The sequence below is a fragment of the Pagrus major genome, chromosome 15 (assembly GCF_040436345.1).
Source record: "Pagrus major chromosome 15, Pma_NU_1.0".
NCBI classification, from domain to species: domain Eukaryota; kingdom Metazoa; phylum Chordata; class Actinopteri; order Spariformes; family Sparidae; genus Pagrus; species Pagrus major.
The window spans coordinates 24,127,970-24,143,391 of record NC_133229.1 but is presented as its reverse complement, the minus strand read 5'-3'; the positions used below and the strand labels follow the sequence as shown (position 1 = coordinate 24,143,391).

Sequence of the window (15,422 nt, the reverse complement as noted above, 5' to 3'; positions counted from 1 at the left end):
TCGTCTTTCTTTCTGCGGAGAACATCTGTGTCTCATTGCTGTCTGCGAGCAAACATCTTATATTTTGTAAAACTTTTTTTTTTTTTTTCTCTCTCATTTTTTTGAAGGGAGCACTTGTTCTGGCTTTGAAGTGCTCTGTTTTGGTATGACTGGGCCATATAGCTTTGATGAAAACCCTCTACCGAGGGGCTGTGGGAACACAGGAGCCTCAGTTATTTATGAAATGAAGTGGCAGGAGTTAATGAATCACACACACTGACAGAGAGAGGAAGATAAATCACACACACAAAAAAAGCTTCAAATTCCTACAAGAGCTGTAACAATCCTGTAACAAGTTCCTGCGGGGACATTAAGGACACCAGAGGGGGTGAAACAATACAATAAGGTCGCTGAACTTGCAGCCGGGGTCGGAATATTACAGGAGAGCTACAGTGTGGTTGTAAAGGAGAGCCTTAAAAAAGCTCCACTGATCCCTGAGTGGCCCATTCCTTTGTCCCGCTGCATTCATAAGGCCTAGTGGGTGGATGAGTGAAGTCACATGGTCACTTTTCCTTTTTCCCACACCAACACACCCACATCCTCCTCCATGCAGCCACTCTTCTTCTTCTCTTCTCCTTCTTCTTCTTCAACTCTGTGTTTTCCCCGCAGCGGGCAGTCTGCTCCGTCTGGATACTGGAGCGGCATCAAGTTGCGCACTGAGCTTTCTTATTTTAACATAATGTATCCGAACCGGGAATAACATCCGCCTGCTGCTACTTTTATCCACCTTTTTTTATTTTATTTTTGTTGCTGGAGCCTCTGTCGGAGAAATTCGACATCACGCCGTCCTGTGAGCGTTTTGTTTCAGGTAATGTCTCAGACTTTTACAGTAGCAGCCTCCCTCATGGGGGCTTTCATGTTCGCTTTGTTGTTAACGGGAGCTTGAACTCGAGAAGAAGTGTAGCTTCGGCTTCCCGCGTTACTTTTCGTAGTGTTTTTTTAAGGGGCTTGCAAGTTGTAATTTGATGCCCTGCACGCAGTTATCCGGACACCATGCCGCTGCTCGACTGTAATACGAGTTTTAATGTCGTTATGTCGGAGTCAAACAATTCAATTTCCACGTAAAGTTGATGAAAAGTAGTCCCCGCTGCGGAATCTCGTGTATCCCTCCACCCCCCGCCCACCCCCCACGTCCAGGTAGCACTAAAGGTGCTAACAGCTCTTCATGCTGGCTGATTTGCATGAGGGCCTGCCTTTTGTTTAGTGTTGACAAAGCTCCCAACAGTTGAAGAGGAGTGTTGCTACTTCCACCTCACACTTTCTGAGCTTGCCTCCATCTGTGTAGAGGAGAAGAAATACTTGGTGAGAGTTAAGATGCTCACATTCATTGCTGCCTCATTAAAAAAAAACAAAAAAACACTTGCATTATGTTCACAGCAGCTGTGACTAACTCATCCTGCTTTGCACATCAACAGCCTCGCACTCGAAAAGCAGCATCAATCATACGACAATGTTCTCCTCGCTTTTGTCTCCATCCCTGTAATTACATGAGTCACCATAGCACCCATACAGTATCTTTCCTGATAAAAAAAAACAAAAAAAAGCAACAACCCGGTTGCCTTGACAGCCTGAATGTGAATTGATCTGTGATGTTTCATCCCTCTCGCACAGATTCCAGAGGAACGAGTAGGACGGTGACAAACATGAGTCTGGTGGAGGTGAGGCAGACGGCGGGGTCTCTCACCCTGTCCCTGTCCAGCAACGACCCCAAGGAGCGCTACTTCGACCGCGTGGACGAGAGTGACCCGGAGTACCTCCGCAGCAGGAACATGTCGCCCGACCTGAGGCAGGACTTCAACATGATGGAGCAGAAGAAGAGGGTCACCCAGATCCTGCAGAGTCCAGTATGTAGCCGGCAGCTCTGTATAAGTGCCCTCCTACACACGCAGCTTTCAGTGAAGATGAGTCACAAACGGCGCTTTTTGAAAGCCGGAGAGGAAAAAGCGTACCTTCACATAAGACAGATTGAAATGCATTGTTTTTTTCCATGTTTATGTGAAGGTCGTTTCAGCCACTCTGCTGTGCTTAGATAATGGTTTAGCTTTGTTTACTCACTACAATACGGCCACTTTCCAAGCTTATGAATATTATCAAGGAGTTCAGTGTTAAACTGTAGGTATGCATAAATATTTACACTTTTTTTTCGGTCTTTTGTGTCTTATCAGTGTAATTGCAGAGTACTGCAGTGTACTAACCAATTATTTTTAAAGGCATAATAGACTGCATGCTTAAAAGGTCCAGTGGATGGGATGTGGGAGCAGAAACACAAAATAATATTCATTATTATGTTTTCATACGTTTGTCGTCACCTGAAACTAAGAGTAGCCGTGTTTTCGTTAGAATGAGCCTTTAATATCTACAGAGGGAGTCCACCGTGCTGCGCCGCCATGTTTCTACAGTGGCTCAGATCAGATAACCAAACACTGACTCGAAAGAGGGTCTTCTGTAGTTTTATAGTTTATAACAGCCACCAGTGTTTAAAAAAAGCATCCAAAATTCATGCTTGAGTAAAAGTAAAGATGAACACTACATAAAAATCCTAAATGATCTATAGTAAAAGTACATATAAATGTAAATTATACACATATTAGCATGTATGTGCTGTATATTGTGGGTCAACCGATAATCGGCCGATTATCAGATCCGATATTCAGCATTTTTCTCCTCTGAAAAAAAAAAATCATTTAAAAACCACTCATTTGACTCTGACGCAGCATATAATCTGCACAGTAACTACTAACTAAAGTTATCAAATAAATGTAATGTAGTAAAAGTACAATATTTGCCTCCAAAATGTAGTGGAGCCGAAGTATAAAGTAACCGAAAATGGAAATACTCAAGTAAAGTACAAGTACCTCAAAATGGAACTGAAGTACAGTAAGTTACATTCCATTACTGGCCACCATAGGGTAGGGTAGGGTGAGGCGGGGGGCATCCAGCTGTTATCACACCACTGGATGCCAAAATCCTACATACCTACATGGACCTTTAAGTGTACTGCATACTCTAAGAAACCAGTTGAGTAAACACTAAGAATTTAACAGGCAAAAATGTTGACGATTGATTAAATGTTTGCTAAAATGCCAAGCAGAAATGCCAACACTGTCAGGTTCAGGCTACACAGATGTGAATAATTGCTGGTGCTTTCTTTGTTTTGCACAATATTAGACTGATAGTGTTGGGTTTATTGTGACGGTGGGGAAAAAAACAGGTGATATAAAGACGTTCTGCGCACTATTTCCTGACGTTTTAAAGCTAAAATAATTAAATGATAATGAAAATATTCTTTGGTTGTGCGGCTGGGCTATATGACGATACACAATATGTGTCTCGTGACCAAATATCTCCACAATTGACAATATTGTTAGGCGACTTATTGTTATTTTCACAAAATATTGAGATATTTGATTATAATAATCAGTAATGTGGATGTAAAGACTAAGTGGCTAAAGACAAGTATTAGAACAGCCTGGTAAGTTTTACAAAATGACATCACTTCACTGTAATGCAGCTGTTAAAACCATGAAAAGACAACACGTATGCCTTGTCCTGTTATTTAGACATCCAAAATCTAAGACGATATGTAGACGTTAACTACATAATATCCGTATATTGCCTAGCCCTGTTTGGTTGTCGTCATAATTGTACCAAATTCCTTTAATTCTGCATCTGTATGAGTTCATTTGCAAAAACAAATTTGAGGCAATTCCTAAAATAAATAAACACACACCACTTTGATTCAGTTCCCTGGAGTGTACACTAAAAAAAAGACAGGATTTAGTAAAGAGATATCTTATCAGAAGACCCCAACACCTGTTTGATTGATATTCCCTGGAGTGCACACACACATAAACAGGATTCAGGATAATAAATACAAAAAAGGATAATCTGTTCCTGCAAAAGATCTCTCCTCATGTGATAACAGATATTATCTCTGTATTATACAAACCAACTGGACGATGAACAGAGCAGTGCAGTCTGGTTAGGTGAAGTACAAGGAGGTGCGATAAACACACGCCAATGAAGTGCATGGAAATAAGACGAGCCCACACTCATCTGCGATTGCATAACGGGGTCCAACAAGTGGAGCTCATCTCATCACCATGGGAACCGTGGTCGGATGGAGCAGAATGCCGGAGCTTAGCTGCGGCACACAGAGAAATAACTGCTGTTTCAAGATTCACACGCTACTGTTGAAGGCAAAAATTAATTTGGTTTAATGTGATCCCCCTCCTGCTCCTTTCACAGGCGTACAAAGAGGCTTTTAATGGTCTGTCGTGATTTGTGTACAGTTGTAATAAGGAGCGCTTGAAAGCGTGCTGTGCTCCTTGACACTTCCTGAGGAGGTGTTGGAACGAGTTTAAGGTTGCATTGTGTGTAGATCAGTTGCTATGTCAATGCAGCTTCATGGTGGTGTGTTTGTGCTTCTTCATGCCTCACCTCACTTCACCCTTTAAAAAAAAAACTTTTTCTTTCTGTCCAAAGGTGTTCAAAGATGAGCTGGAAGGCCTGATTCAGGACCAGATGACGAAGGGCAACAACCCCTCAGGTCTCTTGGCTCTGAGGCAGATTGCTGACCTGGTCATGGCCAGCACCTTGGGAGGGGTCGGTCCCCTGACTTCACCCATCAGTGAGTGGCAGTGTGTTGGTGTTTGTGTGTGGGTGAATGTCTCCATCTGTCTCCCTTCGGGCCTGATTGTCATTCAGTGCGTATACTCTGTCTATGTGCATTATGCGGGCTGAATATCTTCATTGTCAGAGGCTGAGTTGTCAGGCTCTTGTGACGCTGAGTAACCCTGAAACAGCAGAAAAGGCAGAAAGTTGTTGACAGCATTCTTCATTGGAAGCGTTTCTATTAAGTAGCCCTCATGACCAGTAATGAATTACAGCAGTTTGCAATGCTAATTATGTTAGTGTAGCCTTATGTTTCTGCAGAGGTCACAGGGCACCCTGGAGCTTAAAAGATTGATTTAAAAAACTGTAAATGTTTGGAAAAAGTCCCTGTAGTGAGGTCACTGAGGCAGACCTGCTCCTTTAAAAAAAAGCTAAAGTGGCTGTAAAAGATAGTGTCCTGTATCAATACATGCCCTTACATGGTATTACAGCCCAAAATACCCTTTAGTTTCTTGTTGGGAACATTGAGAAAGACCTTTTTTAAGCTTCAGCCGTAGAGACTCGAGTTCCCTGGGAGGTTTTATCTTTATATAATGTGGATACAAACCCTGTAAACATACTTGTAGATCAGGGGTACGTGAGCCAACTTTGGCCCACGATAAGGTTTGATGTGGACCTCCAGATGTTTGTAGTGCAAATTTGTTTTTGACAGGATAAAAAAGCTTTTTGAATATGCAGGATCCCTAATTATTGATTCTTTTTCATAATCTGACATGGTGGGCAGAGTCCACTAACTGTGCAGGAAGTCAGTCAAATAAACAGGAACGTTGCTGATTTTCAACTAGCTTTGTATCACTACAATATTGGTAGTATATGTAAATAAACAATGGTAAACTTCTCCCCATTTTGCCTGTACAACGAACACAAATATTAAAGTCGGTTTGAGCAAGCGAGCCGCCCCTCTCTCTGTCTCTTGGATCGAGTGAGGCGCGTCTGACCAAACTCAAATCAAATTGTCGAAACCAGGCAGTGCTGATCAACTACAAACCAAGATTCTGCCACTACACTGCTGATTTTCCTGCCAAAAATGTGGACAAGAAGTGGACGCCAACTTGTGCATGTATTGTGAGAATGAAGGCTGAAAAAACTGTGATCAAACTGGAAAACTGGGCAGAGATGATCAAATATGAACCAAAATTCAATGTCTATTGGTCGCCTAAAATGTGTACTGTTGAGTGGTAATACGTATTGTTTGGCTACCTTACTGTTTCCTGCTTCAAAACGGGCAACGAGCCAAAACCTGGCACTGCTCAACTCAAAGTACCTCAACCATCAGTAGGCTCGGGCGTTATCGTTGCTCTTTTGCTCAGTTGGACTTGCCGACTGTGCTGGGTGATAATCTCTGGGATGAGACCACATATTTGTGGTGTTGCCCTGCTTAGTAAACACCTGCTTACAGCACAGACGACATGTAGCCTAATTCAAATCCTTTGGCACGCCATTCTTTCCCGCTTATTGCCAAATTATTGCCAAATTGCTGAGCTGGTGTTTCCAGAGACAAAGTCCTCCATGTCTTTATGTTAAAGTGCTGCGTGCATGCCACTACATCAGGCCAGTTAACCCTACCCTAACGTATGCTAGCCCAGTACTGGGATAGATGTGTGGATAAGCCAGAAGATGGCGTAACAGCTGTTCAGCAATCAATATTGCGAAAACTCTGGCATATGGCGGCAAATACGGCGATATTCGATTACATCTCATCCCAGCCCAAGCCTATCCATCTACGGGAGTGTTTCTTGGTCCGGTACGGCACAGTGCATTCTGGTTGTGTGGAGGTTTTCTTCCTTTTTTCAGCAAAAGGGAATGCCACAACCCCTTTTCTCTGTTTTCTCTGGTCACATAGCATCAATCACATCTTTGTCCTGCACAGACAGCCTCGTTTTATGCAAGGGCCATCGTTCCATCTGTGAAATACTTTTTTAATGGAACTTGGGATCCCTCGGAGCCAAGTGAAAAAAGACTGACTGACTGAAAAATGATCACTAGTATTTTTTTGTCTTACTTGTCTCTTTGGGCTCCTGTATAGTACCATTATGCATCTTAACAATACAAAACCCATCAGTGCCTTCTTTTGCCCCGTGGACCACCATTAACTTTCAGTTTAGGCCCCGGAAAAAGAAAAGGTGTTTGGGAAAAAATACAATTTTAATGTTGTTGTTGCATGACAAATTACCCATGATGTTATGTCTTGTGGCAGGCTTTGGGATGGTGACTCCAGTCAATGACTTGTTTGGCATCGAGTCTCCCTCTTTTGCTAAAGGGGAGAAACAGAGTCGCTGCAGGCTGGCCAGCCTCTACAGGCTTGTTGACCTCTTCAGCTGGGCTCGTTTTACAAGCTCCTACATTACTGTGAGTACAACTTCACCCTCGCGCTCCACTGCACATCTGCTTATGTATGCTGCACGAGCTTTGGTATCATTATGTGAGCCTCGCTTTTCTCTGGCTCCTGGAAGGCTTAAAGGGGAATACCTCTTTATTTTCAGAAAGCATATATTATTTATGGTTGGGAAAAGTCACATTTGTGAATATGTACAGCTCCCAAACAGCATGAATTCACGCTGAAATGTGTAATGAACACCTGCGATGTCAAGATGTAAAGCTGTAAAGCTCAGATTTTCCCCACAGACAAAGCCTAGACAGTAAGTTTTATCAACACACAAACCAATTTTTTAGTTTTTTCCCAGAGTGAAGAGAGCTTTTCTTTTGTGGTTTAGAGTTTCCTGTACCCTTGAATCTGTGAAATGGGTCTCCCTGCTCTGAGTAGCTGCTAACCCAGCGTAAAGAACTTTGTGAAGTGTAGAGATTTGGTCTCCCGTGACATCGAGGCTTTTTAACAGGCTGTTTGACCCTGACGAGTATTAATGATGGAAAACCTCCTGCAGAGGCATTATACGGGTCAGACATCGTATATATTTCTTAGATGTATCAGAAGCTTGGATTTTACTCATGCTATTTGTTTTTATGTAACCCAGATTGGATTATAATATCTTATTTTTGTCTCAGGTACGTGTCAATAAAGAACAGGACCATGTTCTGATCAGTCCAAGAGGTCTGTCTTTTGCTGAGGTGACAGGAGCAAATTTGGTAAGCATGATTTGTGTGTTTTTGTCATCATTTTCCAAGCATGACTACAGAGTGCAGTGTCAGGGAGATTTTACAACAGGAATTTGGGCAACATTACCCTTGTGTGATTGTTGTAAGAAATCTTTGTGGCTCTTTTATTTGATTTGGAATAGCCCGGTACCTGTAAGCATCAGTGGATTGTTAGGGTTAACAGTAGACGTATCTGATAATATCAGCTTCGGTGAAATGGCTAGGGAATATTTAAAAATTTACCAGCTAGATTATGATTGTTTCTTTGGCTGGTGAATGAAACAAATCTACTGACCAGGAAAAAAGAAGAGATGACAACTTCATTAAACATAATGTAGGCAAAAATTGGGTCGAAAGTTGGAAAAGGGTGATTCCAGAGGCAATGCAGGCACTCCAAAAAAGAAAATATCAACAAACGAAGAAGGGAATATTAAAAAGCCTTTCCTGTAGTGGCTAAATCATTAAAAGGACAATCATTAAAAAAGTTGGCATGTTTCGACCATCTGGAGACCTGATGGTCGAAACATGTCAGCTCCCAAGCTAGCAGCGAGCTGTTAGCGCTCCAGACAAACAACACCACGTGGCCCCACTTATATAGTGGCCACAGCCAATAGGAGGCGTTCACATGACCCAGATGACACACCAGGTGAATTAAAATCAAAGTTAATGAAGCAATACAATAACAAGAGATGAGATGACACAAAAGGTTTACATGCTGAGAGCGTACAAAATAGACACCATTATACATAATATATCAAAGCCAAAAGGCTATAAAAAAAGGGGGGATTGCACATGTTTTCAAGAAAACTCCACGGGGTGCCTTTAATGGTTCAGTCATACTGTATGTAATCACCTTTTTACAGTAACTATGTTTTATGTTCTGAAATAACAATGAGCTTGTTCTTCTTTTTTCTGCCGTGTGTAGGTGAAAGTAAACATTATAGGTGAGGTGGTGGACCAGGGATCTACTGATCTGGGTATCGACCACTTTGGGTTCGCTCCTCACGCAGCCATATACTCAATGCGCCCAGACGTGAGATGTATCATCCACATACATACGCCTGCAACAGCTGCAGTAAGTACGCTCCAGGCTGATATTAAATGAGCTTCATCTTAATCAAAGCCGGAAGGCTGCTGCTAAATGCGTATTTTGCACCATAGGAAAGGGGCAGAATTAAAAGCAGCCTCCTGCATGCCTAGTTAATTTAGATGCCGACACCCTGTAACGCACTTTTACCATTTCCTTTGAAGCTCGACTGTAAAATTCACAGCACATGATGAACACTGCAGTGTAAAGTTTTATTTGTGCCTGATAGCAAAAAACGTGCTTCTATTTACATGTTGGCGTTATCCCATGTTAACAGGTGTCCACGATGAAATGTGGAATACTGCCAATTTCCCAGGAGGCTTTGCTTCTTGGAGACGTGAGCTGCTTTGGTTACCACGGCAGCTTGGATAATAGAGAGGAGAAGGTGGAGTTTCAGAAAGCTCTGGGCCCTACTGCCAAGGTAAAGTAACACCAGGGGACTCCACTAATGACAGGCTCACTTCTCATGGGACAGAGTGCACAACTGGCTATCTATAAGGTTATGTATACCTGTTAGTTAGTAAATATAAATGAATTAACAGATGTGCATATGATGTAAAATAAGAGAAATGCATTGTTGATAAAAGTTGTCTTTTGCCGACCAACTTCAAAATAGAGATTTTTCCTGCTAAATTATTTAAATGGGGATAATATAAATATAAATAGGCTTAATTGCTGAATGTTAGACAAGATACCAGTCTCATATCTGTGCTGAATATGAAGCTAAAGTCAGGAGTTGGTTAGAGTAGGATAAAGAGTAGGAGTAGGAAGAAACAGCGCGGCTCGGTCAAATGGTTACAAAAAATCTTGCTGCTGTTTTTTGGCCGATGGAGCAGGTAGAGTTGGCAGTGGAGCCGGTCGATGAGAGAAATCACTGTGATTGGCTGTTCAGCTAAGAGAACAACTGCACAAAAAGTGAAACGGAAAAAAGAAAGGGAAAGTATCCGTCCATTTATGCCATTTTTTCCACTCCATTTGCAACTTTTTATTAGACATATTCTCTATCAGAAGTGGCTTTATTGGCAAGAGTAGCAGTCTTCCAATCTCCCCTTTTGAATGACCGCTACCTGGTGGTGTGGAGAGGTATTTCCTCTCATGTAGGCACAGAGCGTTCGAGCTAGGTGGTCATCAGCTGTAGCCTTTGCCGATGTGTTCGATTGCAGCTTTTTGGTTGAGACACAGGCAACATGAGGCGACACAACAGTCGGCCTTGTTCACCACCGATGTTTTGATGTTGGACAAAACTAGTCTTGCTGTTTTCCCTTGCTAGCAGTCCTAATAGCTAGCTAAGCTAATCGACTGTGGGCTGTAGAGGGATATGACAGCGGTATCAATTTTCTCATCTAACCCCCCACAAGAACTCGAATAAGCACATTACCTTATTTCATACATGACAGGGACAGAATGTAACAGCTCTTAAACTGTCAGCTTCACACTGAAAGAATTTATGGATAGACTCCAAAAGCTGTCACCTGCTGACACCATCAATTCACCTTCTGATGCTCATATTTAAAACTACGTGAGACAGTTGTTTGTGTTTATACTTAATAATTCCACAGTCCAAAATTACTCAAAGGGCGAAAGAGAACAGCACATTTTGCTTTATGCTGATTTTTTGCTTTAAATTCCAGACTGCATTAGTATGACACGTGTTGTCATAATTAATGCATAATTAATGCATACATGAATTAATTAATTCACATTAGCATACGTGGGCATGTATTAACGTTGTTCAGTGTATCATGCTGATAATTGTGGGCCATCAGGCAGCTCAAGTGTTTCCTGTGTTTTTCAGGTGATGATGCTGAGGAACCACGGGCTGCTGGCTTTGGGAGAAACAGTAGAAGAGGCTTTTCACTACGTGTACCACTCTCAGCAAGCTTGTGAAATCCAGGTATAAAATGCTTGATTTCCCCGTAATGAAATGCAATTGGACCATTCAGGTCAGAGCAATTTGTAAACTCAAATGCTGCCTTGATGCACATATTTCACAAAGTTTACTTTTAATTTACGAACGATTCAGACTTGGTTGCAAACAGCGCAATAATACCGCAGTGCCTGAAATGGAAGCACGGCCGATGTCTAACATACATTGCGATTGAATAAAGCTCATCGAGCAAAGTCAAATGCGCGCTCGAGAACGGTGCTCACAGTCAGAGGCAGGTGGAACCCTGCAGTGTTCCTGAGACACCTGTTGTTTAGTGTCGGGAGGCAGTAGGGGTGTTTTTCACCACCCTGCTGTTTCTGGACCGCGTTTGTTCTGCTATTGCTTTTGACACGTGTTGACAGCCCAGTTCATATATAATTCCATCTCTGTTGAGATAAAAATCCTACGTGAAGCGATGTTATTTTTCTTTTGTAGTAAGAAATTGCTGAATTAAATGTAATGCACAATGGGAAATCGTCTAGTTTTGCACAGAACAATAGTTTGGCTTGTAATTTCAGATTAATTAATTTTTTTATCACGTGTCCTTGTTTAGGTGAAGGCTTTAGGATGTTCAGGCAGTGTGGACAACCTCGTGCTCCTGGACAGGGAGAAGTTTAAGCCCCTGACCCAGGGAGTGGCCACTGCCGGGTTGGTGATGGACAATGAGGTCAAGTGGAAAGTGGGCGAGGCCGAGTTCGAGTCCCTAATGAGGATGCTGGACAACCTGGTGAGTGAACCCTGACCTGTGCCTTTTACCCATCATGCTTTGAGTTTCCTGTCTCGGGCGCTTCCTCGGGAAGTGTCTGATTAGAAGACGCAATGAAACTACATTGTTCTTTTTATTTATTTAATCTGAAAAGGGGTTTGTGTAATTGAATGAGATTGTTTTATGATAGCTGTCAGTGTGAAAAGTTCAGTTTTCACGGAAATTACAGAAACTCATGTCATTAATGTCCGATTATCTTAAAGGGACAGTTCACCCTCCTTCTCTTAACTGTCGTGCCATTTATCCATCTAGATTGTTTTTGTGTGAGTCGACAAGTTTTGGAGATATCGGCTGCAGAGATGTCTGCCTTCTCTCAAATATAATTGAACTAGTTGGCGCTCGGCTTGTGGTGCTCAAAGTGCCAAAAAAATGAACATCAAAAACTCAACAGCAATGTCTCTTCCCAAAAATCATGACCCTGTTTCTCAAGATAATCCACAGACCTTGTTGCCTTTCGCGTGTTTCCCTCTGCGCGGTGATACGGTATAGAAATTAAATAGTTTCTACATGGAAACTGCTCACAACAAGGTCTGTGAATTATCTTGAGTAACAGAGTTGTGATTTCTGGAAACTGACACTGCAGGTGATGTATTTTCTGGTGCATTGAGCATCACAAGCCAAGTGCCATCCATATTCCATTATATTTGATAGAAGGCAGACAGATCTACAGCCAATATTTCCAAAACTTGTCAACTCACACTAAAAACAATCTCGATGGATAAATATCAGTATGTGTAAAGGGAAAGTATGCGTTATTTTAAATTCTGGGGTGAACTGTCCCTTTAAGCACAGGGCTCTGTTTCTTGTCTGTGGCTAACAAACTGTTTGCTGGTCTTGTTCCACCTGTAAGATTTCTGGGCTGCGCTGCACTTGTGTCAATTTGAACCCTGCTATTCTAACCACACAGCTAATGACCAGGCCCTGACATGTACTGTGGACACAGAAGATGTCAGACCGTGTCTGTTTGAGTGTGCTACTCGCTAACAACTGTGGCCGGAGTGGGCTGCAGCTGTGTTAGCTCTGTGTGATCATAGCCCGCCCTCGCTCTCGATCATAGCTTCCAGATGGTGAGGCACGCTGTGGGCAGTTACAAGCAAACAGACCACACAATCACTTAGTGCGAGGACTCTGATGTACTCAATTTGGAAATCGGATTTGGCCTTTTCTCAAAGACTGTTCGATATGGCTCTGGGGGTAAATGCCACAACACTTACTGCAACAGGAGATCTATCTGTCCGTGCCAGAATGTGGAGTTCGCTAGTTGTGTTGAATGTGATGACGTCAAAAATGATCCCAAAACACTAAAGGTCAGAGCTAATAATACAGAGTGAAGGAGAGGATTTAGAGCTGACCCCGGACAGTTTTTACAGCAACAAAAGGACATATATTACTTGCCTGAACTAAGGAAGGAAATGAAATGGAACGATAGATGAGGTGCTGCTAGAAGTACATTTCCCCTCCAGTCAGGAGTCAACTAGAATGACAAGAGACTAATTACAGTAGCCTACATTGCACCATGGCTCGCTGCTGCCGACAGGTTGGGAAACCAGAGTAAAAATAAACCCACTCTCTAATCCCATACGTTTAAAAAGGTAAAGTCTGAGATCTCCCGCTGGTAAATGGCTCCGGATCAGAGCAGAATCCGGTGTCACTGCAGGCCATTATTCCTCCACAAGCCCCAGCTCTGCGCCCTGCTGTCTCCTCCCAAGCTCCCCAGCTCTCAGCAGCGGCTGTGCCCCTCTGCGCCGCCCGGTTCTGGAACACAACACTGGAAAGCCCGAAACAAGAGCGGCTGTTTTGCTATTTTCAATTCAACTGCGAATACGCTTGCATTGACTTTGTGTATAATCGCGCTGTGCAAAAAATTCGCTTCATTGTTTGGTGTGAACAGTGGTGAATTATTTTAACTAGAAAATATGACAAAGAGATACAAATTTGTTGGACTTCAACAGATTTTTCTGGTAAAAAATTGTTATTCACTGGATTACGGTCGCTCTGTTTTGAAGCCCAAACAAAATAATTATAGGTCTGTATGTTTTACTTGTTTACCATTATGTCTTCTTTAATCAGAGCTACCTGAGAGGTGGTAACAGATACTGAGCAAGCGCTCTCTGCTCTCGATCATTAATCAGAACAATGTAGACATAAACTGAGTGGAAACTGTGCTTTGGGTGGCAGTTAACTGTACTGTAAAAAAAAAACTTTGGCTTGCACATACTGTGGCGATCAAAGCCTAAAACTGTTTTTTTTTTCCTTCTGTGGCAAACTTGTCATTTTGCAAGAAAATGCCAATTTTGATTTCGATTGTAGTGTTGTACGGCTGGCTTCAGAGTCCCCATCAGTGTTCCAGTTGTCTCTCTTGTCTCTGATGTATTGTTATCGACACACTCTTTTAAACCAAAGTTTTATCTTTCCCCTCTGAAACTGGGCACATCTGCAAAAAGGGCTGTTTGTGTATACAGCGCTGTTTAAATATTTAGAAGCATTGTGTAAGTGGATCTTGGGCGACCCATGCATCTGTTTGAATTTTTGTATCTTTTAGAGTTGGAATTACTTATTTAATGGATTGTGAGGGACAACTAAAGAACAAAATACTGCAATCCATTTCATTCTGGCAAAGGAAATCAGTTAAAATAATCTTTTTCTCTTTGTGTGACCTTCAAGGGATACAGAACGGGCTACTCCTACAGGAACCCCATCGTCCGTGAAAAGCCCCGCTCTAAGAACGACGTGGAGATCCCTGCCACGGTGTCAGCCGTGCCGCCGGAGGACAGCGAGCTGGGTCTGCGAAGCCCCTTCAAGTTTATGGCGCAGAAACAGCAGAGAGAGAGGACTCGGTGGCTCAACTCGCCCAACAGCTACTTGAGGGTCAATGTTCCTGAACAGTCACCCAGCGGAGATGTCAGCCCCAGGACCAAGACTGTGGTGCGTTGATTTTCATGTCAAACTGTAACAAGAAAAATAATGAGCTCCCCCTGACTGTCTTTGGCCTGTGAAGGAAGCAGTGATGTCGGGAGCTGTCATTCCTTTGTATTAGCCTACCCTCTTGTGGTCAGTTTGTTAAATGCACTTTCAGTTTTGACTTATTAATCTGTTTTTTTGTTTCTTCAGTGGATGAAGTCTTCACAGCCAGGCAACAGCATCGGCACACCAATAAGGATTGAGGACCCCAACCAGTTTGTCCCACTTAACACTGATCCCACAGAGGTTCAGGACAAGAGGAACCGGGTCAGTTGAAACAACATCACATTTTTTCACATAACATTATAATACTCAGAATATTAAAGGACTAGTTTCATTCATTCTTTCTGCCGGTGTTGTATCGTGATTACAGCAACTGTTCTTAAAGCAGGGCTGCAACCTACAATTATTTTTCTTATCGATTAAACTGCAATTTATTTTTTCTCGATAGTTTTTTGTCTGTTATCATTTCCCGCAGACCAAATTGATTGTTGCCAAATTGCTTGTTTTATTCAGAGGAACCCTCACATCTGAGAGGCTAGAAACCAAGAAATGTTCAGCAGCAAAAGTTTGGCTTGAAAAATAACCAAAACAATGAACTGATTATTGATCAATTAATGTTTTTGGAGTGAGCTTAATAAACTGATTATTGATCCATTAAGCATTCGCCATTGATAGCAAGTGTAGTGCTGTATAAAGATATTGTATGTGATGTCAACGATTCCTGAACCAGGTTTTAAAATGATTTTGTTGGATACATTTGTTCAGATAAAAGAACAGCACAGAGGAGACCAGATGACTCCAGGACCAAAGTCTCAGCTACTAGCAGGCATTGTTGTGGACACCATCCCAGGACCAGTGAGTATATTTAGTTA

At 42.3% G+C, this 15,422-nt stretch overlaps 1 protein-coding gene across 3 annotated transcripts in view; it reads left to right on the top strand.

Annotated features, from left to right (window-relative positions):
- The window catches only part of add3b (adducin 3 (gamma) b), a 38,360-nt gene that overhangs the window by 16,464 nt on the left and 6,474 nt on the right, over positions 1 to 15,422 (top strand). For 2 of the 3 annotated variants that reach the window (XM_073482536.1, XM_073482534.1), the window contains exons 2-12: positions 1,651 to 1,883; positions 4,525 to 4,669; positions 6,911 to 7,062; positions 7,717 to 7,797; positions 8,732 to 8,881; positions 9,171 to 9,314; positions 10,689 to 10,787; positions 11,374 to 11,547; positions 14,251 to 14,511; positions 14,698 to 14,814; positions 15,316 to 15,405. In XM_073482536.1, coding sequence (XP_073338637.1) covers positions 1,683 to 1,883; positions 4,525 to 4,669; positions 6,911 to 7,062; positions 7,717 to 7,797; positions 8,732 to 8,881; positions 9,171 to 9,314; positions 10,689 to 10,787; positions 11,374 to 11,547; positions 14,251 to 14,511; positions 14,698 to 14,814; positions 15,316 to 15,405 — 1,614 coding nt within the window. In that variant the 5' untranslated portion in view covers positions 1,651 to 1,682. Of the gene's footprint in view, positions 1 to 667; positions 848 to 1,650; positions 1,884 to 4,524; positions 4,670 to 6,910; positions 7,063 to 7,716; positions 7,798 to 8,731; positions 8,882 to 9,170; positions 9,315 to 10,688; positions 10,788 to 11,373; positions 11,548 to 14,250; positions 14,512 to 14,697; positions 14,815 to 15,315; positions 15,406 to 15,422 lie in introns of those variants that run through there. The other variant, XM_073482535.1, reaches the window with a different exon arrangement.